The sequence below is a fragment of the Lepidochelys olivacea genome (genome assembly GCF_965140295.1).
Source record: "Lepidochelys olivacea isolate rLepOli2 genome assembly, chromosome: 8".
In the NCBI taxonomy this organism is placed as follows: domain Eukaryota; kingdom Metazoa; phylum Chordata; order Testudines; family Cheloniidae; genus Lepidochelys; species Lepidochelys olivacea.
Window position 1 is genome coordinate 108,976,697 of NC_140418.1, and position 25,174 is coordinate 109,001,870.

Genomic DNA, 25,174 nt, shown 5'->3' on the forward strand with positions numbered 1-25,174 from the left:
TCCTCCTCAGCAGAAGGGGAACCAATCTCCCTGGGACAGGCTGGCTAGAGTAATCAGGATGGGGTTAAACTAATAGCAAAATGGGAAGGTAAAATGAGGGAAGATGTAAGCGCTCAATTAGCACAAAATTGAGATGTTGAGAACAGAATGAATAAAGGGACCAAAGGACATGAAGAGAAGCAATTTTACAATTGCCTATGCACCAATGCTAGGAACCTGGGTAACAAACAAGAGAAACTGGATTTACAAGAAAAATTCAATCTAGCTGGTATTACTGAAAACTGGTGGGATGATTTGCATGATTGAAATGTTAAAATGAATGGTTATAACCTATTTAGGGAGGATCAACTGGGCAAAAGGGGAGGGGGAGTGGCACTTTATGTCAAGAATGGCATTACCTGTTTCTGAGTCACTGATAACTCAGAAGAAAATAATTTTGAATGCTAATGAATCAAAGTCCTAACAGAGAAAGCATAAGATGAGGTATTGATTGGTGCCTGCTACAAACCACCAAATCACAAGAAGGAACAGGATGACTGCCTCCTTACACATATATCTATAAGGTGTAGGGAAAAAATGTTTGATCATGAGGGACTTCAATTTGAGTGACGCATGCTGGAGGTCTCATGCTGCCATATTATAACATCCTTGGAATTTCTAGACATTATAGATGACAATTTCCTAACTCAAAAAGTGTTGCCGCCAACACAGGGGAATTCTTTATTAGACCTGGTCCTAACAGATAAAGAGGAACTGATCACAGAACTAAGAATTAATGGTAGGTTAGGTACAAGTGGTCATGATCACATTTATAATTTGCAAGCAGAATAAAGTCCAGACCAGTAATATATTTACTCAGTGCTTTGAGAGGGCCAATTTCACAAAGCTGGAAACAATTATGAGCCAAGTCAGCCAGAAGGAAGAATTTAATAAGAAAAATGTGAATCATAATTGGGAATCATTTAAGACTGCTTACTAGATGAAAAAGGCTGTGCTGATTAAAAAACCAGTCTGGTTTAGAGGAGAAGTGAAGGCACCTATAAAAATAACAAAATAATATATAGCAAAAGGAAGAAAGGGGAAATTGATAGGAATGAAATAAGGCGTACATTTTTGAAAGTAAGGATAATTAACCACTGGAACAATTTAACAAGGGTCATGGTGGATTCTCCATCACTCTTAATCTATTTCGGGGAACTTTTATTGCCTGTGTTATACAGGAGGTCAGATTAGATGATCTGAAGTGGTTCGGGACTATTTAGAAAAGCTGGACGAGCACAAGTCCACGGGGCCGGATGCGTTGCATCCGAGAGTGCTAAAGGAGTTTGCTGATGTGACTGCAGAGCTATTGGCCATTATCTTTGAAAACTCATGGCGATCGGTGGAGGTCCCAGATGACTGGAAAAAGGCTAATGTAGTGCCCAACTTTAAAAAAGGGAAGAAGGAGGATCCTGGGAACTACAGGCCAGTCAGCCTCACATCAGTCCCTGGAAAAATCATGGAGCAGGTCCTCAAGAAATCAATTCTGAAGCACTTAGAGGAGAGGAAAGTGATCAGGAACAGTCAGCATGGATTCACCAAGGGCAAGTCATGCCTAACTAATCTAATTGCCTTCTATGACGAGATAACTGGCTCTGTGGATGAAGGGAAAGCAGTGGACATATTGTTCCTTGACTTTAGCAAAGCTTTTGACACAGTCTCCCACAGTATTCTTGTCAGCAAGTTAAAGAAGTATGGGCTGGATGAATGGACGATAAGGTGGTTAGAAAGCTGGCTAGATTGTCGGGCTCAACGGGTAGTGATCAATGGCTCCATGTCTAGTTGGCAGCTGGTATCAAGTGGAGTGCCCCAGGGGTCGGTCCTGGGGCTGGTTTTGTTCAATATCTTCATAAATGATCTGGAGGATGGTGTGGATCGCATCCTCAGCAAGTTTGCAGATGACACTAAACTGGGAGGAGTGGTAGATACGCTGGAGGGTAGGGATAGGATACAGAGGGCCCTAGACAAATTGGAGGATTGGGCCAAAAGAAATCTGATGAGGTTCAATAAGGATAAGTGCAGGGTCCTGCACTTAGGACTGAAGAACCCAATGCACAGCTACAGACTAGGGACCGAATGGCTAGGCAGCAGTTCTGTGGAAAAGGACCTAGGGGTGACAGTGGACGAGAAGCTGCATATAAGTCAGCAGTGTGCCCTTGTTGCCAAGAAGGCCAATGGCATTTTGGGATGTATAAGTAGGGGCATAGCGAGCGGATCGAGGAACGTGATCGTTCCCCTCTATTAGACATTGAGGAGGCCTCATCTGGAGTACTGTGTCCAATTTTGGGCCCCACACTACAAGAAGGATGTGGATAAATTGGAAAGAGTCCAGCGGAGGGCAACAAAAATGATTAGGGGACTGGAACACATGACTTATGAGGAGAGGCTGAGGGAACTGGGGATGTTTAGTCTTCAGAAGAGAAGAATGAGGGGGGATTTGATAGCTGCTGTCAACTACCTGAAAGGAGGTTCCAAAGAAGATGACTCTAGACTGTTCTCAGTGGTAGCAGATGACAGAACAAGGAGTAATGGTCTCAAGTTGCAGTGGGGGAGGTTTAGGTTGGATATTAGGAAAAACTTTTTCACTAGGAGGGTGGTGAAACACTGGAATGCGTTACCTAGGGAGGTGGTGGAATCTCCTTCCCTAGAAGTTTTTAAGGTCAGGCTTGACAAAGCCCTGGCTGGGATGATTTAGTCGGGGATTGGTCCTGCTTTGAGCAGGGGGTTGGACTAGATGACCTCCTGAGGTCCCTTCCAATCCTGATATTCTATGATTCTATGATCACAGTGGTCCCTTCTGGCCTGGGAATCCTTGCGAGGCAGAACCAAGACCGCTCATCCTGGGCTATCCTTCCATCCCACTCACTCAGAAAGTGATAACTCTCTGGACTTCCTCCATGGAGAAATGGATCCTTCCAAAGTCACTTACTCTGAGGGCGTCTTCCCTGAAGTCATTACCCCAATCTGGTTCTCCCCAGGCTGGATCCTTATTCCCAGTCTACCTTCAGGCTGTTTGCTTGGAGGCTAGCTTTTTCCCAAGTCTGTCATAGGAGACTGCTTCCCCCCTGCTATCCTCTCCTTTCAGGCCCAGTCACAAGAAACAACCTCCCTCCTACAGCTTTCCTCCCCATCTTATTTCTCCCACCCCTTTATGGAAATCGTCCAACTCTCCCCCAGCTGCGTCTGTTAATTGAATGGAGCCACCTGATTGCCAGCCAATCAAGATCAGCTGGGAGGTAACACATCTTTCACAGGTGAAACTGAGACCAACTCCCCTTAAAGGACCAGCCAGCCTGTGACACACATACATAGCAACATGTACATATTTTAAAAATCCTACCAAAACAAAACACTCCATTGCACACACTTCCCACCCCCATAGGGAAAAGATGACAGATGTTAGTCATGTTGCTTAACACACTATTGGAAGGCACTCAGATACTAAACTGATGAATACAACATAAGAACCTATGTAGATTACAACAGGCTTCTCTGGTGCCAAGACAGACTTCAGTATGAAGGAAGGCACAGTTACAGCACTATGCAGAGGCAGCAACAAAGTCCAGGCACAGAGGGAACCCCAGGATCAGCAGACTCCGAGGATGAAGCAAGCCATTCCTGCACAAGAATAGCTAGAGCCAGGCTGCAGAAGATCCTCTGACTTGGGGCTGAATGAAGATGCTGATCCTGTCATCAAAGACTTCCATTTCCCAATTTTAGGGGACTTGGAAGCTGATGAAGACCAACTGATTTCCTACACAGGAACGCAGCGTTGTCCCAATGATCTAGCTTGTAAGGCCTTCTACATAAGGAAGGCCAAAAGCAGAGTATGTCAGTCCTTTCAGGCCCAAAACATAAAGGCCTGATAAAGTGAAAATTGGTCCAGATAAACAGACTTCTGTGTGGTACATAAATTAGTGAATATGTGGGCTAGGAAACACACCACATATACCCAGTCTTTTGCTCTGAGTTGGACATGACCAGTCAGAATCATCCTAAGAACTGGAATCCCCAATAGCACAGGATCTAGTAAGACTACCTATATCTAATACAGCTTTAAATAATAAGCAAAAACTCCGGTGGAAAAAAAACAAAGATCTGCAATTAGCTGAGAAAAGAAAGGAACTGAGGTGGTTGGGAATCATGCCCTCCTCATAACCTTGGCTCTGAATGTTTATATAGTCTCAGGGACCACAGGTTTCTTAGAAGGTTCCTGAAACTCGATTATGTCATGGAGGCTAGTCCCAAAAGCGGGACTATGCAGAGGCTACCTTGACGGAGAATGACTTTGTCATTAATTCTCTGTGTGACCGTGGACAAGTCACTTCCCCTTCTATAAATGCTGACCAACCTCTTATGGAACGGTGAGGATTAATGTCTGTAGAGCGACTGAAAGATGAAGATGACTATAGAAGTATAGAGTATTATTATTACCTGGAGCAGATGTAAAACAAAAGGGCTCTTAAACTGAAACAGTTAAAGTCTGAGAACTGCAGCCTCTTAATTGCTTGGAGAAGCCACTTCTGCCCCATTCACGGTCTCTCACCTACCCGGATTTCTCGGTTCTCCCTGTAACCTTCCTTCTCTTCAGTCTTCTCAAATAGTAGAACAACTCCTGGCCCAGCTGAGCACGCAAAACCTTTGGAATAAGCAGCAATGGCAGAGATTTGAGGCAAGGAAGCCTGCTGTTGGCCAACAGCTTCACAGAGCATCTCACTGGAGAGATCAGGGGAACTGGCAGTAGGAAATTCAATGAGGCTAAAACAGGAAGAAAGTCATTAAAATCAGCAACAACCAGAGAAACCCAATTTAGTCACAATTAGGGCAATATAGAAAAGCCTCCATTCATTCTTTCCCTAATAACACCTGAGGGACCTACTTTCTTCTGTGAAGGATCTTTACGCATGAGATTGACTCTATCAGTAATGACCAGGAAGATTTACCTCTCAGATTCATGTGCCAGCTCATCCTTTTCCACTTCACTGGGACGTTCTTTGCATTCTATACTTGTCTCCCAGCGCAGATCTCCAGACTCAAAGAGAAAGAGTTTGCCTGTGTCAGTGCCGACCATAACCTTGTCCTCGGTGAGCCAGGCATGGGACAAGTAGTTCTGAGGCTCTCCCCTCTGAAAGTTGGTCTGTTTCAAGGTCCCCTCAGTGTATCTGAAAAGTTTAAAAATGCCATTTCCAGTGATACAAACCTGGGTGTTATCCTGGGGATTGAAGCTCACCTGGAAAGCAGAAAAGAGAAAAAACTTATTTTTACACAACTATGTTCATGCATAGTACTGTACCAATAAATAAAGAGACATGATCCCTGCCCTAAAGAGCTTACAAAATAAGATACAGGACCACAAGGAATGACAAAAAAGTCACAGAAATGTATGGGAAGGACAAAGATTACAATAGGAAGAGATAAACTGTTGTACTTGCACATCCTGCATATTCCATTTTCCTCTTTTCTGAGTTGTATGCATAGCTTTTACATATCATAATTATTTTTATTAAATTAACAGTTTTGCTGGATTTTTACTCCCTCAGAGAGCAGAAGAGGTGACCTGCACTGAAAGGCTAACAGAAAGGAGGGGGATTTGAAGGACATAGAGGTATCTCTCCTCAAGGATGAGAGTAGACAGGGAACTGTAAGGATGACAAAAGCTTTTTCCATTTGGTATATTAAATATACCACTCAACAAAACTGTGGGGTAGTGTGCTTCTTGGAGATTGTAAATGGAGAGATTATTAATTGACAGTGATACCAGGCAGAATTTCTGAATCCCAGGAAGTACTATTCCTACACAATGTAGCTCTTTACTTTGCATAGTTATTGTTAATCCTGCTGAACGGTGGAGGAGCAGACAGAGATATTCCTTTGTGGAATTCTCATAGCACGGTTTACCCAGTATGGCTTAGTCTTTTGCACTGCCTCAGTTTCTCCTTCTTCCCCAGTTAATCAGACTTTACATTGCAGTTGTCTCTCTCAATAACCCTCCCCTCTCCAGGTGTTTAGTTTACTAACAAAGTTCAAAACATAAATCTTTCCCCCAATCTTTGTACCTAGCTCACAATCCTTGGTGCAGGGTTCTTATCTTGTCTCTGTTAAAAATGTGATCTCTCCCAGGCCTTCTACTTAGGAACCCTAAAGAGTTATCACCCGCTCCCTCCCTGCCTGCCAGCCAGCCAGCCACTCTTTCTGGCTGAACTCAGGCTGCCCTTATATTCCCCAGCAGGTCTGGTTTCCAGTCATATACTCCCATCACATTACCCCTGCTGACATTCCCTTCACCTGGGAAGGTGAATTAAACTTGACACTGAAGAGGCAGAGTGCCGACCCCATGAAAGGGCCAGCTCACCCTGTGATATAGAGCAAAGAGTCTTCAGTCAACTCTTGCTGCACTTCAGTCCCAGAGTTCCCATGCTCCCTGATATTTCATGTTTTACACAAGCTTGCTAAAGTGTTTAGGATAAGCTATATGATTCCATATTTGAAAGTTAATTTTTTGTTAGATTTTTGTAAATATTACAGATGCCAGGGTAAGTCTTAAACATAGTTTTATTGAACACCCTTGCAAAATGTATTATTTATTCATTATTATTATTATTATTTATTTTATTATTAACAACACCGTAGGTATGCATGTCTGTACATGCCAATTAAAATCTGGCAGGATCCATCATGGATCAAATTGTAAGACTGAGGCCCAAATCGGCAAAAACAGATGGAGAGAAAATAACAAAAAAACAAGCTGCAGGTAAGTGAAGGATGAGATTTATGCAGAATACAATCCTAATATTACTTTGTGTTGTGGTGTAACAATCACATTAGTTCCATTTTCTTGTTTCTGAATTTTTAAAAATATTTGTATTGCATTTACTTTTCAAAATTTTTTCATACGCAACTAGATCAGGGATGGGAAAACTTTTTGCCCCGAGGGCCACATCTGGATATGGAAATTGTATGGTGGGCCATGCATGCTCTATGGGGTGTATCATGGGAGAGCTCTTTTAGTGATGTTACCAAGGTGGAGGGAGAGGGGACTCTTGGGGTGCGGCATGGGGGGGGGCTCTACAGGGGTGCTACCAGGGACTCCTAGGGGCCCTGCTGGCAGTGACACCAAGGTGGCCGTACCCAGCACCGCCATGGGCCAAGGCACCCTAGGTGGGACGGGTGCGGTCCCTTGGCAGTTTCGAGGCTCTTGAAGGTGGGGCGGTAGGAAACCAGGAGAGGATTGGGCGCGCTGCCACATGGGGGTAGGGGACTGCCATGTAGGGGCTGGTTCCCATCCCGGAAACAGTGCGGTGAAGTCGTGCCTGCACAGTGCGGCTCTGCGTGCTGGAAGATGGTGCTCATCAAGGAAATTGTGAGTCACGGGCTGGGGAGTGCCGGGTGGGCAGAGCGGGGCAAGCCCCCGACCCCACTTTCCAGCGGGAGCTAGAGAACTGGATAAAAACGTCGGACGGGCCGCAAGCGGCCCGCAGGCCATAGTTCATCTGTTCTCCGCTAAGGTCAATATACAAGAACATACCTGGCTCATTTACACTCATGTACACTCCAGAGAGTGTACAGAGCATTTTAAATCATAAAATTTTTAATCATGAATAAAATCAGCAAACAGGAATATAAGAACATAAGAATGGCCCTATTGGGTCAGACCAAAGGTCCATTTAGCCCAGTATCCTGTCTTCTGACAGTTGCCAGTGCCAGGTGCCCCAGAGGGACCGAACAGAACAGGTAATGATCAAGTGATCCATCCCCAGTCGCTCATTCCCAGCTTCTGGCAAATATAGGCTAGGAACACCATTCATGCCCATCCTGGCTAATAGCCATTGATGGACATATCCTCCATGAATGTATCTAGTTCTTTTTTGAACCCTGTTATGGTTCAGAAACCTGATTTAAATAATCAGTTTTAATCTTGTATTGAATTTGTACTTTTTATTGATTCTCATTGGTTGATAACCATTAAACCATGTTGCTTTGCAACTAAATATACCCTTACACTAAATTTGGTACTTCTTTTTGCTAATCAGAACAATACCCTATAACTATCTCTATCAACATTTAAGTAGTTTCAAAAAGTGTGAGAGCTATGGCCCCTCTGCCCCGCCCTCCGGTTCAGGCGCCACTGCTCTAAGATATGAATACATCATCCTGCTTCTTTCCAAATACATAACAGAAATATTAATTGAATACTTATGCCTGTTCTGCATAATGATTGACAATTTCACTATCGTTGTCTAGTATTAGACATAAACAATTGCTAAGATTTAGCTTAGCTGATAACTTTAGCTTTCCTTATCAATTGCCTGCATTTCCTAATTTCAGATTTGTACTCATTGCTCTAAACTGCTCCATTTTTCCAACAGTTATATATCTCTATGTAAATTTATATTTCATTGCTGTTTTCCCTTATCCTCTCTTTTAAACTTATTTCATTATTGTAGCATGAGGATATGGGGGCATCTTATGCAGCATTTTTTAAACCTCCCAATTATCATTCACATTTTTATGCTTACATTTTCCCTTCCACTCAGTTTTTCCCATGGTTGTTTTCAGATTTGAGAAATTGGCAATTTTAAAGCACTAAGTATATATATATATTGCTGGCTAGGATTGAATTGTTTGCACATAACCAATGAAATTAGATAGCAATCACCTGCAGCAAGGCAACCATCAATTTTTATGACAGTGATTAGTTCATCTTTATCCATCAGAATGAGGTCTAATATAAAATTACCTTTTTGTGTTAGAAAGCCAGCATCTATTATTTTTAGAACTCCAAGAATGTTTTACTAGAGGTAAAATGAGACCTCCAACATGTCCTCCAGCCTGAAATTCCTCATGACAATGCATTTTTTCTTTCTAACATTATAGATAAATGTTTAAGGAGCTGCTTATCCTGTTCCCTTGTCTGATGTGGTCTCTATAACAAATCCCCACCATATTCCATCTTGTGATTTAATCAGTTAGAACATTTATCCATAAGCCTTTCAGGTCCTGTTCTTCTGAAATGTCAATAACTCTAAAGCAGGTAATTGGATCTTTGATGTAGAGTACCACCACCCCCTTCTGTCCACTTTATCTTTCCTAATTATAGACTATCACTATTTTATGTTAGTTTTTCCCCTTGCTTGGAGGCTTACATGTGGGACATACCAGATGATTGTCTGAGGCTTTTGTTTCTAGTTAGTTTTTTCCTTTTGGGTTTTTACCCCTCTCTGACATGGTCTGAGTGGTTCCTCTACTGTTCTGAAAACTGATTTATTACTTTATTATTTACAAAATTTTAAAAAACAAATTATAGAGACATTTTCAGGAGAAGAAGGTGTTGCCTAACCTCAGTTATCATAGAGAAAGTTAGCTTATGTAAACTATACATTATCTGGTGTAGAATGCTTCTATTCTCATCTGTCCCAGGATGTCACCCAGTTAGGTGAAAGTAGTGGTGGTGTGTTCATACAGGGACAACTGGAAGAAACGGTTTATTTTACAGGACAGTGATTTTGTTACGCTTATGCACTCTAACAGAGGTTACCAGAAGAGGGGGTTCCAGTTATAGGACAGCGTTTTTTCTCTGCCCAGGCAATTCCTCCAATGTTACCTGATAGACAGGGTTGTTCTGGATGTCAGCTTTGACAATTGCCATCGTTCTCTGCTTCTCCCACATCCAATAGGCAAGATTTGACTCAGGGGGTCCAGTCTGGGCCACCAAATACTTAGAATCAGGAGAAAAGGCTAGGCTGACAAATTCCTGAACAGGGAAGTCAAAGACACTAAGTACTTTCCGCTTTTTACATGGGACAGATGACAATTCATAAATTGTGATAGTGGGTTTCTCTTGCACTGTCTCAGAGATGGCCAGGTAGCGTCGACTTGGACTCATGGCCAATGCTAACATCCCCTGACTCTTCTCAGATCCTGTCAAGCAGAGAGAGACAGAGAGAGAGATACAAACAGAGACTCTATTAACCCAATTGGGAGGGAAGATGTTGTTGTGCATGAAGTCAAATGTGCATAATTAAATGCCCCACAATATATTAGCGTGCTAAGATTTCATAGATAAACATTCAAAAATCAGGAAATATCAGAGTTAAGGTTGCCCATGCAAAATCTGCCTCTTGTGCGTATGCAACACTGACAGACGGTTGTTGGTGGATGGGATTGAACCTGGAACTTTGGAGCTAAATACATGAGCCTCTACTGCATGAGCTAAAAGCCATATGGCTCTTAGCTAAGATTAATGAGTCTGCTCTATAGCCTATCTCTCTAAGTGTTCTCGGTGCCACTAGAGGGGACAGAACACTACTCCCAAGAGGTGTGTGGGTTACACATATACATGGAGGCTATGTCTACACTTGCGACCTACATGCCTACAAGTGCACTGTTGTGCCATAACCCCTTTATTATCCACATCTGAATTCTTGAATCATGTGTGAGAAAGCTAGCACACATGAAGGATGTGGTTGTGCACACGATTCCACAGTGGCATGGTCCCATATTCCTGCTACACTACAGCGTGGATGAGCATAAGGGATGTGTTACAGTTTCAGAAGTCTGCCAGGCCCATTCCCCTAATGCATTGAAGCCTTTCTTGCCTAACCCTTACTCAATGTATAAAGATCCAGGGCCCTCTGTTAACATGGACCATGTTCCCAGAGCAGCTGCCTGGTCCACCAACCACATCCAGGTGCTCATCAAACTGTGGTCAGAGTATAACATACTCCACAACTTCATCTGGAGCAGCTAGAAGATTCCCCTGTACCAGAAAATTTCGTAGAAGCTGGAGGAGGTGGGCATTCACTAGACTCCATTCCTGAGGTTCCTGTACTGGAAGGTGAAGGACTCGAACAGTCACTTGATGAGAGACCCTTGTGCACACCAGATGCTCTCCAGGGCTCCCAGTGCAGAGCCTGAAATGGTTCATGACTCCCAGGGTGAGGAGACAGCAGGGACCTCAGAGGAAGCATAGGAGACCCAGAAGAAGAGAATCAAGTTATTTTAAACCTCTTCCTCACGGAGCCAGTAGAACAAACCCCACCCCCCCAAGCCGAAGAGCCAAAGGAGGACCCCAACCTGCAGCAGGAATCAGAATACAAGGCTGGTAAGTTTTACAACAGACCCCAACCCTCCCTGACAATAACTCCTCTTGCTCTGAAACTGAATGCCTGAACTCAATGCCTGAAACTGCCTGGGAAGAAGGATAAAGGAGTTTGAGGCGCAAGTGGTGTTCTCGTCCATCCTCCCCATGGAAGGAAAAGGCCGGGGTAGGGACCGTCGAATTGTGGAAGTCAACGAATGGCTACGCAGATGGTGTCGGAGAGAAGGCTTTGGATTCTTTGACCATGGGATGGTGTTCCAAGAAGGAGGAGTGCTGGGCAGAGATGGGCTCCACCTAACGAAGAGAGGGAAGAGCATCTTTGCGAGCAGGCTGGCTAACCTAGTGAGGAGGGCTTTAAACTAGGTTCACTGGGGAAAGGAGACCAAAGCCCTGAGGTAAGTGGGAAAGTGGGATACCGGGAGGAAGCACAGGAAGGAACGTCTGTGAGGGGAGAGCTCCTACCTCATACTGAGAATGGGGGATGATCAGCAGGTTATCTCACGTGCCTATATACAAATGCACAAAGCCTTGGAAACAAGCAGGGAGAACTGGAGGTCCGGGTGATGTCAAGGAATTATGACGTCATTGGAATAACAGAGACTTGGTGGGATAACTCACATGACTGGAGTATTGTCATGGATGGTTATAAACTGTTCAGGAAGGACAGGCAGGGCAGAAAAGGTGGGGGAGTAGCACTGTATGTAAGGGAGCAGTATGACTGCTCAGAGCTCCGGTATGAAACTGAAGAAAAACCTGAGTGTCTCTGGATTAAGTTTAGAAGCGTGAGTAACAAGGGTGATGTAGTGGTGGGAGTCTGCTATAGACCACCGGACCAGGGGGATGAGGCTTTCTTCCGGCAACTCGCAGAAGCTACTAGATCACACACCCTGGTTCTCATGGGCGACTTTAATCTTCCTGATATCTGCTGGGAGAGCACTACAGCGGTGCATAGACAATCCAGGAAGTTTTTGGAAAATGTAGGGGACAATTTCCTGGTACAAGTGCTAGAGGAGCCAACTAGGGGGGGAGCTTTTCTTGACCTGCTGCTCACAAACCAGGAAGAATTAGTGGGGGAAGCAAAAGTGGATGGGAATCTGGGAGGCAGTGACCATGAGTTGGTTGAGTTCAGGATCCTGACACAGGGAAGAAAGGTAAGCAGCAGAATATGGACCCTGGACTTCAGGAAAGCAGACTTCGACTCCCTCAGGGAACGGATGGCCAGGATCCCCTGGGGGACTAACTTGAAGGGGAAAGGAGTCCAGGAGAGCTGGCTGTATTTCAAGGAATCCCTATTGAGGTTACAGGGACAAACCATCCCGATGTGTCGAAAGAATAGTAAATATGGCAGGCAACCAGCTTGGCTTAACGGTGAAATCCTTGCGGATCTTAAACATAAAAAAGAAGCTTACAAGAAGTGGAAGGTTGGACATATGACCAGGGAAGAGTATAAAAATATTGCTCGGGCATGTAGGAATGAAATCAGGAGGGCCAAATCACACCTGGGGCTGCAGCTAGCAAGAGATGTCAAGAGTAACAAGAAGGGTTTCTTCAGGTATGTTGGCAACAAGAAGAAAGCCAAGGAAAGTGTGGGCCCCTTACTGAATGAGGGAGGCAACCTAGTAACAGAGGATGTGGAAAAAGCTAATGTACTCAATGCTTTTTTTGCCTCTGTCTTCACTAACAACGTCAGCTCCCAGACTGCTGCGCTGGTCATCACAGCATGGGGAGTAGGTGGCCACCCCTCTGTGGAGAAAGAGGTGGTTAGGGACTATTTAGAAAAGCTGGACGTGCACAAGTCCATAGGGCCGGATGCGTTGCATCCGAGAGTGCTAAAGGAATTGGCGGCTGTGATTGCAGAGCCATTGGTCATTATCTTTGAAAACTCATGTCGAACGGGGGAAGTCCCGGATGACTGGAAAAAGGCTAATGTAGTGCCAATCTTTAAAAAAGGGAAGAAGGAGGATCCTGGGAACTACAGGCCAGTCAGTCTCACCTCAGTCCCCGGAAAAATCATGGAGCAGGTCCTCAAGGAATCAATCCTGAAGCACTTACACGAGAAGAAAGTGATCAGGAACAGTCAGCATGGATTCACCAAGGGAAGGTCATGCCCGACTAATCTAATCACCTTTTATGATGAGATTACTGGTTCTGTGGATGAAGGGAAAGCAGTGGATGTATTGTTTCTTGACTTTAGCAAAGCTTTTGACACGGTCTCCCACAGTATTCTTGTCAGCAAGTTAAAGAAGTATGGGCTGGATGAATGCACTATAAGGTGGATAGAAAGTTGGCTAGATTGTCAGGCTCAACGGGTAGTGATCAATGGCTCCATGTCTAGTTGGCAGCCGGTATCAAGTGGAGTGCCCCAAGGGTCGGTCCTGGGGCTGGTTTTGTTCAATATCTTCATAAATGATCTGGAGGATGGTGTGGATTGCACTCTCAGCAAATTTGCGGATGATACTAAACTAGGAGGAGTGGTAGATATGCTGGAGGGCAGGGATAGGATACAGAGAGACCTAGACAAATTGGAGGATTGGGCCAAAAGAAATCTGATAAGGTTCAACAAGGATAAGTGCAGAGTCCTGCACTTAGGATGGAAGAACCCAATGCACTGCTACAGACTAGGGACCGAATGGATAGGCAGCAGTTCTGCGGAAAAGGACCTAGGGGTGACAGTGGACGAGAAGCTGGATATGAGTCAACAGTGTGCCCTTGTTGCCAAGAAGGCCAATGGCATTTTGGGATGTATAAGTAGGGGCATTGCCAGCAGATCGAGGGACGTGATCGTTCCCCTCTATTCGACATTGGTGAGGCCTCATCTGGAGTACTGTGTCCAGTTTTGGGCCCCACACTACAAGAAGGATGTGGAAAAATTGGAAAGAGTCCAGCGAAGGGCAACAAAAATGATTAGGGGTCTGGAACACATGACTTATGAGAAGAGGCTGAGGGAACTGGGATTGTTTAGTCTGCAGAAGAGAAGAATGAGGGGGGATTTGATAGCTGCTGTCAACTACCTGAGAGGTGGTTCCAAAGAGGATGGTTCTAGACTATTCTCAGTGGTAAAAGAGGACAGAACAAGGAGTAATGGTCTCAAGTTGCAGTGGGGGAGGTTTAGGTTGGATATTAGGAAAAACTTTTTCACTAGGAGGGTGGTGAAACACTGGAATGCATTATTTAGGGAGGTGGTAGAATCTCCTTCCTTAGAAGTTTTTAAGGTCAGGCTTGACAAAGCCCTGGCTGGGATGATTTAATTGGGGATTGGTCCTGCTTTGAGCAGGGGGTTGGACTAGATGAGCTCCTGAGGTCCCTTCCGACCCTGATATTCTAGGATTCTATGAAACTCAGTCCCCACAGTGTGCCATCCTGAAAGCAAGACAGGGCAATAAAGCAATGATTTTATTGAAATTCCATTAACCACTCCTACAAATTTAGCTGAAGCTATACCAAAGATTATTAATAAACTGTCATTATGCCTCTGTGTCTGTTCATTTCTCAGCCAGCATGCTGTCAGTGATAGTCCTGGGCCATGTGGACCAGGTGAAAGGAAGGAAAGATCTGGGTTTGGAAAGGGCCCATTGGGGATAGGACAGTTGTAGAAAACATGGTTGTTCAAAGATTAAAAAAACAACCACCAACCCTCCCCTTCCCCTTGCCTTCCTGTCCCTTTACAATGGGATATGTGCAGAAGGCTGGTGTGGGAGGGGGTGAATGGGTTAGGTGTGAGCCTGCTTAGGTAAATGAACCCTTTGGTTCTCTGAGGAACGTCACAGAAGTCCTTTGTCCCTGTGAACATTAGAAATGTCTTTTACCATTTGCAGTTCCTGGTGTCTGGATACTCCCTGCTCTAAGCTATGCTGCAGAAGAAACGGGGGTGGATCAAGGATCAGCTCTGGCAGTTGCACAAACACAGGGCCATGTCTCTTTGCAGTGGAGAGTGGCTTTCCATGTTTACTGGAAAGTTCAGGGAACAAAATAAAGTTTCAGTGTGACTCTTTCTTTCCCTGTCCCTCCCCCTGCTCTTTGCTGGACACAGGGGCCAGATTTTCTGGCAATGCAGGGTGGGGAAGGTTACGGGGTGGGTGGGCATTCTTAGTGGTTTGCTTTTCCATTTTCACGGGAACTCCATCTGCTAGCTTAGAATACAATACATTTCCTCTTGAATTGCATCCCAATCCTGTAAGCATATTTCAGCAAGTTTTTGGTGTAGCAGAAATTCAAACTGGTTCTTCAGGTTCAACAGCAGTGCAAATATGCTTAGTCCACCTTCATTCAGCAATATGTAGAGGGGTGACCATTACCAGAAATAGCTCTCTGTCATGGACTGCCAGCTCTCCCCCACATGACTGGAAAGCCAACCCTCTTCTCCATTCTAGAACTTTGAAAATGGCTATGTTCTCCAAAAGATGGCCCACCTTTAAGAAATAAATTGGTAACATAGCCCCTGGAAGGACTGAACCATACTGGCCCCTTGATACAGTGCAAGCATTATAATTTTTTAAAAAACATTACCACAGGTATTTTACTATTATTAACCTTTGCTCCTTCCTCAGGTGCTGCAAAAGTTGCCTGACAACGAAGAAGGCATCAGAAGTCTTATTTTCTGAAATGTTAAAATTATCAATATTGTGGCCATTGGCAGCATAGCTATGTTATGTGCAGGGATTTTTTCCCATCCTTCAAAGGAAAAAAGTAGTATAATGGTACCCTTGTGTTTGAATTGGCAGGACCTTCTGCTGTAAAGAGGAAAACCATTCTACCAGGAGGTCAGAAGCAGCACTCCAGAGACAGCAGAGGCAGATGGAGAAGGACCTGCTTATTGCCATGGACAGAAAGAACCAAGCACAATTTGAGTTCAGAGCATAGAAGGTTTAGGTTCTTAGGCAGGAGGCACTGATGAACCAGTTCCTGGAGCAGGATGCATGCCATGGGGAATGGGAGTATGCCCAAAAGGAATTGGCTCATGCCCTAATAAAATCACTCATTCAACTGGAGGTGGAAAGCATTCAGGACCTGCCTGCCACCTTGTTTGCTGCTCTTTTTTGAGAAAACCAGCTATAATTTCTGCTACATGGCTTATGGCAACCACCTGTGGATAGAGGACAGTACTGATTGCCTGGCAAGCCTGTACAGTCACCACCCCAAGAGTGGACTCCCCAACCTCAAACTGGTTTGCAACTGACTAATAGCTGTCAGATGTTCCTAGCTTCCAAAGGCATAGCCAATAATTTCTGCATACATATGGGTTTCTGAAAACGAGTGGTCTGGCACTGGAGGGTGGGTGTAAGCTCCTCGCACAGCTTCATGAAGGCCTAGATCCTCATTTGGAAGTTCTGAAGCCATTAGTCATTAGCCAAAGTTTTCAAAATGATATTCTCCCACCACACCATGCTGATTCTCCTGGATTGGAAATGGGGCATACTGTGGCAATACTGGCAGTGAAAATATCTGTTCCATGGGACTACAGTGAATTATCACTCACCCTCTTGATCAGCCATCTTTGGCGTGTCAGAAAGCTCTGGCCTGATTCCATCAAGTATCTAGTGAATTCAGTACTGCACCTCATGAACATTTTTCCCCATGACAAGTAGCAGGAGAAGAACCACATCAACCAGGACTTGCTTCTGGTTTTCCAGCAGAAGGGAGAGGTGAGTGGGACCTGCCATCACAAAATGTGTGAAGGCGGGAGACAGTTCCAGCAACACACAGAAAGGGAATTCCTAGAGTGTCTCCTGTTGTGCACAATACTCAGGGATATTGTCCCTGAAATGGCAGCTCTAATATGGCAAACCCACAAGTGGAAGTGTGGATGAGGGTACACATGTGCACCCATGCCAAGCACAGCATATGTGGACACTCGGTCCAGCTATGGAGTACATGCACTAGCAGTACATCGACAACTACCTGTGAATGCTTGCAAGTGTAGACGTAACCTAAGATACAGACTTTGACTACACAATCACATACTAATTTCTCAAATAATACTCTATATCATCACATTTTTTCTACAACCTTAGATACACATATATAGCATCTTGTAACATTGCTTTCTTTCCTATATACTAATGTTATTTTTATCTTTCATGTTTTTATTTGTGTTGTTATTGTTTATCATTTTGTATTGTATAAAAGTTTTCCATTTTATCTTTGACTTAGGGTAAAACTCTCATTAACTCCGATGGGGTCAGGATTTCACCCTTAGGCTTTTTACAAACATGACCTCTTTAAGCATTTGTTTTAGTAATTTGGTCAGCATGCATTTTACAAGGTATTTTTCCTCCTTTGAGACAAATATACTTCTGGACACTAATTTATTTTAGAGACACAACACTCTCTCCTTCGTTAAGGTTTCAACTAGGTCCCATAATAAACCTTAACTTTTGTACATCCATTGTTAGAGGTTGTCTACAAGATTCATTCATTTGTCTGCACTAGTGAGGTGTAAACTTTAGTGAGCACTAGGGTGTCGTGCATTAACTTGCCCATGTGGACTCTACCAGCACGCAGTAAAAGTTTTCTAGTGTGCGTTAATGCAGTCCTGTTTCAAACAGCACTACAAGCACGTAGAGATAAAATCAGAAAGGCTTAAACAGAAAATGAATTTCACCTGGCAAGGGACATAAAAGGCAGTAAGAAGAGGTTCTTTAAATATATTAGGAGCAAAAGGAAGATGAAGGAACGTGTTGGTCCTCAGTCTACTTAACGGGAAGGAGAGCTAATAACGGATGACATCAGGAAGGCAGAGGTGTTTAAAGCTTATTTCGCTTTTTTGCTTATTTTTCTTCAGTAAAAAGGTTAATGGTGACCAGATACTCAACACTGTTAATATTAACAAGGGGGAAAGAACACAAGCCAAAATAGAGAAAGAAGAGGTTAAAGAATATTTAGATACGTTAGATGTATTTAAGTTGGCAGGACTTGATGACATTCATGCTAGATTTCTTAAGGAAGTAGCTGAAGTAATTCTGACACCATTAGCAATTATCTGTGGGAGTTCATGGAGAACAGGTGAGGTCTCAGAGAACTGGAGAAGGGCAAACATAGTACCTAGCTTCAAAAAAGGGAACAAAGAGGGAAATTATAGATCAGTCATCTTAACTTCAATACCTAGAAAGATACTGGAACAAATAATTAAACAATCTGTGAACAACTACAAGTCAACATGGTTATAAGGAATAGCCAGCATGGATTGGTCATGTTAAACCAACTGTCATGAATCGGGACATTGATTGTCAGGTCTACTGGCTGAAGTGAAGTCAAGCACAGTGGTCAGAACAGGATCCAGGCTTAGTGGTTGGAGCTGAAATTTAGAATCAGGAGTCAGAGCTAGAGCCAGAAGGTCAGTATCTAGAGCCAAAGGGTCTGAACCAGAGTTAGGAACCAAAGCCAGAAGTCAGTGCCAGACTCAGGAACCCAGTAGGATAGCAGGGCTGGAGTGGCCAGGGGCAGTGCAGAAGCAGGAATGGAGATTAGCTGGGAACAAGATAAGCAAAGGAATGATCGCAGCTGCAAGTATAAGTGTTGAGCAGCCAGAGACCAGTTGTTGCTGCTGAGCTTAAGAGCAGGCTTGCTGACTTACTTGGCCAATTAGGCAGCGTGGTCATTCAGGCTGTCCGGCTGTGGCTCAGTTGTGCTCATAGGCTGCCTGGAGACTGAGCAGGTGCAGCTACAAGTCCTCATTCCTGAGAGAAGCTACTTCCTCAAGGGCACCTCCTAGGGCCTCTGGACACAGCTTCTAGGGATGAGCTCAGGAGAATATGTATACCAGCTTGGGGGCATGGATATTTTCTGCTAGTTCCCACAACTGGTCATCAGAGCCATATCCCTCCCAGTCCACTAAATGGTGGAACTTTCCCCAAACTTGATTAGAGTCAAGAATTGATTGGACAAGGTATTCTTCTTGTCATTGGACCATAATGGGTGTTGACAGTGGGTTGGATCAACCTGAGAAGGGGTTCTTGATGTAGGATTTCAGGAGGGAAGCCTGGAACATGGGGTGGATTTTCACTGACTCAGGCAGATGAAGCCTGCATGTCACTGGATTGACCTGTTTGATGATCTTGAACAGCCCCATGTATTGGTGATCTAACTTGGCTGTAAGCTGGAGGTTTCAAGTTCACATCATGACCTTGTCCCCATAGGTAGGCTAGGTGTGGCTTATTTGCATACTGCTTATAGACCTTTTTAGTACTTCTAGATGTTCTATGAGCTCTTGTTGTATATAATGCAGATGAGTGACCAGGTCCATTTCTGCAGGGACTGAGCAGTTTGTAGGCAGCCCCAGATGGAAGCAAGGATGTAAGCCATAACTGGCACAGAAGGGCTTCTGCCAAGTGGAGGCATGAATCACATTGTTACAAGCAAATTTGGCATATGGGAGCAGGGAGATCCAGTCATCCTGGTGGTAATTTAGAGAGCACTGGAGGCATTGTTCAAGAATCTAGTTCACCCGGTCCATCTGTGTACGATATGCAGTGGAGGTAAAAAGTTCTACCCTTAGGAGTCTGAAGACCTCTCACCAGACACAAGAGACAAACCATGGGCCTCAGTCCAACACAATGCCGGTCGATAGTCCGTGGAGCATTCAAGAAAGAGGCAGACCGTTTCCAGGGCAGTGGGAACCATGCAAAAGGGGATAAAGTGTGCCATCTTGTGTAAGTACATCCAGAGGAGCAGTGTAGTTCTACTGTGAAACCCAAGGACACAGTAAACCATGGGCTGAGATGGAGCGAATGGGGTGAAGGAGTCCAAATGCCCTTCTGAGGGGGTTCTTAGTCCAGGAACACTGATCACAGGAGTCAGTGTATTTCCTGAGAGACAAGGTGGGTGAGGTAATTGTGACATTGCACCCCATACTCTTCATAGTGAAATTATTATAATATGATTATGGCATAATGATAATGTATTTTATGCAAGGTAAGTCATGTGAAGTATCATTGTAAAGGTTATGACTTACTGAATATGATTATCCTACTTGTATGCATCTATCATTTTTGTTTCTCATGTTAGGACTATTGTCTATGTATCTATTACAAATGGGTTTACGTATCGAAACGCCCACTAGGCAGAATGCACTCAGCCTAGATGGCTGGCTGGGAAGGGCCCATTCAAGTTAATGAACAATTAGGGAGAACAATAGGCCTTAGAAGCAGCTTATCTCCCACTTGGGGAGGGAGGGGCTCCCTGAGGATGCTACAAACAGCCTCTTACTCATGGCTGCTAGGTCACTCCAGGCACAAGTGTCAGGTCACCGGATACTGGACTCCATCTTGGGATACTAGTGTTTTTCCACTGACTGGTGTGGGAACCAAGCTTTGAAACAAAGGGTTCCCACCATATGCAAAAGCTACATAAGGCAGGGGAGTGACATCACTGTAGTTCTTCACTGACTCCCCGCCCAAAGAGACTCCTGGAAACACCTGAGGAACAAAGACTGAACTGGGGGGAAGTGCTGGATGCCCCAATCTGCTGTCCCCTCCCGCACCCTAACTCCCTCCCAGAGCCTGCGCCCCGCACCTCCTCCCGCATCCCAATCCCCAGCCTCACACCCCCTCCCGCACCCAAACTCCCTCCCTCTTAGTTAACTGGCATTTTTCACTTACCAGCACCATGCCGGATAAAACAGTTTTTACTGTAGTATATCAAGCTTAGTTTGTGTGTTTTATTTATTTGCTAGGTAATCTTCTTTGATCCGTTTGCTATCCCTTATAATCAATTAAAATGTTTTTGTAGTTAATAAACTTGTTTTTGTTTTGTCTAAAATCAGTGTGTGTGGAAATCATAATTTGGGGCAGAAAGCTGTTGTATATTTCCTCTCCACACTGAGGGAGGAGGCGAATTTTATGAACTTACTCTGTACACATGTACACTCCAGAGAGGAAGTGCATGCCTTAGGAACTGGGAGGTGCCCTAGCTGTGCCCCCCCCCATGCAGAGCTGATCACAGCTTCTATACGCAACTAGGTGTGTCCCTACCTGATTCTGTGCTGGTGAAGTGCAGGCTGGTGCCTGGGAGAGGGCTTGGCAGGCTGGTCACAGCAGTACAGTGTAAAGAGAGCCCAAGCTGGTGGGTCAGGGGGGTTCAGTGGTACCCCAGTTCCAGGTAGCACCCCGGCGGGGAACCCATCACAGTAATATCTTTTATTGGACCAATGTTTATTGGAGAAAGAGACAAGCTTTCAAGTGCCACAGAGCTCTTCTTGAGGTCTGTGAAAGGTAATCAAAGTGCCACAGCTAAACATAAGATGGAACAGATTGTTAGGCATAACAAAGTACTCTACTTAGGAAGGAACAATCAGTTGCACATATACAAAATGGGAAATGACTGCCTTGGAATGAGTACTGCAGAAAGGAATCTGGGGGTCCTAGTGGATCAAAAGCTAAATATGAGTGAGCAATGTAACACTGTTGCAAAAAAAGCAAACATAATTCTGGGATGTATTAGTGAGAGTATTGTAAGCAAGACATGAGAAGTAATTCTTCTGCTCTGCTCCTCGCTGGTTAGGCTTCAACTGGAGTATTGTGTCTGGTTCTGGGTGCCACATTTCAGGGAAGATGTGGACAAATTGGAGAAAGTCCAGAGAAGAGCAACAAAAATGATTAAAGGTCTAGAAAACATGACCTGTCAGGGAAGACTGAAAAAATTGGGTTTATTTAGTCTGGAGAAGAGAAGACTGAGTGGGGGACATGATAACAGTTTTCAAGTACATAAAAGGTTGTTACAAGCAGGAGGGTTCTCATTAACCTCTGAGGATAGGACAAGAAGCAATGGTCTTAAATTGGAGCAAGGGCAGTTTAAGTTGGACATTAGGAAGAACTTCCTGACTGTCAGGGTGGTTAACCACTGGAATAAATTGCCTATTGGAGATTTTTAAGAGCAGATTAGACAAACACCTGTCAGGGATGGTCTAGATAATAATTAGTCCTGCCATGAGTACAGGGAATTGGACTAGATGAACTCTCAAGGTCCCTTCCAGTCCTACAATTCTATGATATTAGGAAATACTTTCTAACTGTAAGAGTAGTTAAATTCTGAAGTAGACTTCCAAAGGACATTGTTGAATCCCCATCACTGAAGGTTTTTTAGAACAAGTTAGACAAATACCTGTTAGGAATGGTCTAGATGTACTTGGTCCTACCTCAGCACAGAGGGCTGAACCTGAGGACCTCTTGAGGTTCCTTCCAGCCCTACATTTCCATGGTTAACATACACTAGGGAACTTTTAGGGCATACCAGCAGGGTCCACATAGACCAGTTACCAGTCGGAGAACACTTCAATCTCTCTGGTCACTCGATCTCAGAGCTAAAGGTCGCAATATTAGAACAAAAAGACTTCAAAAACAGACTCCAACGAGAGACTGCTGAATTGGAATTAATTTGCAAACTGGATACAATTAACTTAGGCTTGAATGGAGACTGGGAGTGGATGTGTGATTACACAAAGTAAAACTATTTCCCCATGTTTATTCCCCACCCACCCCCCACTGCTCCTCAGATGTTCCTGTTAACTGCTGGAAATGGCCCACGTTGATTATCACCACAAAAGGTTTTCTCCCCCTGCTCTCCTGCTAGTAATAGCTCATCTTAAGTGATCATTCTCCTTACAGTGTGTATGATAACACCCATTTTTTCATGTTCTGTGTGTATATAAATCTCCTCACTGTATTTTCCATTGAATGCATCTGATGAAGTGATCTGTAGCTCACGAAAGCTTATGCTCAAATAAATTGGTTAGTCTCTAAGGTGCCACTAGTACTCCTTTTCTTTTTATGGACCAGTTAGTGCATGACACATTAATGCACATTAGAATTACACCCCTCTGGTGCACACTAGTGCTTACCATGTAGACAAGTCCTTAGCTTCTCACACAAACATTTTTGTGGCTTCTTCCATGCTGCTCCTTTTACACTGAATACCCTCCCTGAAGTCACTTGCATTCCCTTTTGATCCCTCCTCAAGACCCACCTTTGCTGTCATGACTACAAGAAATGAGGCAATTAATGATGAGTAGATTGGGGACAGCTGACTTCTTATGTATAATATTTTAAAAATTCTAATATGTCTGTATTGCTATGCAATGGTCTGCCTATTAATTGGTACTTCCCAGTGGCAGCACAACACTGGTGGTTCAAGACCTGCACTACCTATTAGAACTGATTTTGAAGGAAAGAATAATAAAGAACCATGGAGATAAATGGAAAATGGGATAAAATGCAATATTTTTACCAAAGGTAGATCATGCCAAACTAACTTGATACATTTCTTTAATAATAGATTTTTTAGACAAGGATCAGAATATCAAACAAGAATTGGATGACCTAGAGGACTGGAGTAATAGAAATGGCATGACATTTAATAATACAAAGTGCAAGGTCATGCCTTTGGGACTAATAGAGTAATACAAAAAAAATCAGTTATAAATTGGGGGAACCTCAGTTGCAAACAACAGAGGAGGAGAAAGACCTGAGCGTATTAGTTGATCACAGGATGACTATGAGCCACCGATATAATAGGGCAGTGGAAAAGGCAAATGAGATCTTCAGATGCACCAGATGAGGTATCTCTAATAAAGATAAGGAAGTAACACCATTGTACTAGGCACTTGTAAGACCTCATCTGGAATTCTGTGTGCAATTCTCGTCACTCATGTTCCAAAGAGATTAATTCAAACTGGAACAGGAGCAGAGAAGGGCTACTAAGAGGATCAGAGGAATGGGGAGTCTTTCTTAAGGAGCGGAAGCTAAAAAAGCTTGTTTTGTTTTGTTTAGTCTATCAAAATGAAGATGGGTTTCAGAGTAACAGCCGTGTTAGTCTGTATTCGCAAAAAGAAAAGGAGTACTTGTGGCACCTTAGAGATTGGTTAGTCTCTAAGGTGCCACAAGTACTCCTTTTCTTTTTTTAAAATGAAGATGGAAAGGAGATATGATTAAGGCTACGATTATGTCACAGAGGTCATGGAATCTGTGACTTCCATTGACCTCTGTGACATTTTCTGGCCCCGGGCTGGAGCTCCAAGCTCCCCTCCCACCCCCAGCAGCTTCCAGCCCCCACCCTGGTGGGGGGACCCTGCAGTTGCCCAACCGGAGGGAGCAGCAGGAGAACCCCCCACAGCTGCCCAGCCGCACTGAGCAGTGGGGGGATCCTGCAGCTCCCAGATTTTGTACACTGAATGAGGTAAGGATGCTGTAGAACAAATAGAATGTGAACATGTAATTAAAGAGTGTATCATGCTCTGTATGCACAATGGGGACTGAATTAAGTTTGCACAAGCAACGTTAATTCTGGCATGTCCTAACTTATGAATGCTTCACTTTGCAATCTTATTTTTTTTAACATTGTTGTATGGGTATGTCATATACATATATATTGATTGCACCCCTCTTCCCACTCTTTGTATATTCCCTGTCCTCTTAGGCCCAACTCTGCAAACATTTCAGCACAGATCAAAGGGAAACCAAATCAACAGGATTACTCATGTAAATAATTTACATGAGTGTAAAAAGCTCCAACGGCTACCCAGTGTGTGAGATACACTCCATCTGTGCGAGTAGAGACAGCAGCACTGTGTCTGTGAGAGGGAAGGGGTGTTACCTGGGATGAATTTCTGCCATTTCTGCTCTAGGTGGTATTTCACACAGCTGTTCCCCGAGGGGTATATTATGATCTGTTCATCAAAGTAACAAACGTTGTTTGCGACTCGAGAGCGGAGCCCAAAGATGTGGAGAGACTGAGCCACAATCACGGACATGGTGTCCCCGATGCTGCGGGTTCTGCTGGGAGAAAGATACAGGGCATAACACAGACCCCACCACCCGTGCCAACGGCTCCCCGTTCTCCCGCTTCGCCCCACCACGCCAGGCTCCCTTCTTCGCCGCCGGCTCCGCGCCTCAGCCCCCTCCTCCCGTCAGCCGCCCCTCCTCGCGCCCCGCCCGCTCCCCACACACCGCAGCGCTCCCCGCGATCCTCCGCGCCTCAAGAGCCTCTCGGCTTGCTGCCATGGAGACCGAGTCCCACAAGCGAGAGTTTGACCCGGAAGCGGAACTG

General features: G+C 44.4%; 1 protein-coding gene across 7 annotated transcripts in view; it reads right to left on the minus strand.

Moving 5' to 3' along the window:
• The window catches only part of CFAP57 (cilia and flagella associated protein 57), a 152,295-nt gene extending 127,130 nt beyond the window's left edge, over positions 1-25,165 (minus strand). For 4 of the 7 annotated variants that reach the window (XM_084635974.1, XM_084635972.1, XM_084635970.1 and 1 more), the window contains exons 1-5: positions 25,075-25,165; positions 24,722-24,900; positions 9,641-9,957; positions 4,983-5,269; positions 4,590-4,797 (exon numbers count right to left, since the gene is read on the minus strand). In XM_084635974.1, coding sequence (XP_084492100.1) covers positions 4,590-4,797; positions 4,983-5,269; positions 9,641-9,957; positions 24,722-24,878 — 969 coding nt within the window. In that variant the 5' untranslated portion in view covers positions 24,879-24,900; positions 25,075-25,165. Of the gene's footprint in view, positions 1-4,589; positions 4,798-4,982; positions 5,270-9,640; positions 9,958-24,721; positions 24,901-25,074 lie in introns of those variants that run through there. The other 3 variants (XM_084635969.1, XM_084635971.1, XM_084635975.1) reach the window with 3 other exon arrangements.
• Positions 25,166-25,174: the final 9 nt, after the last annotated feature.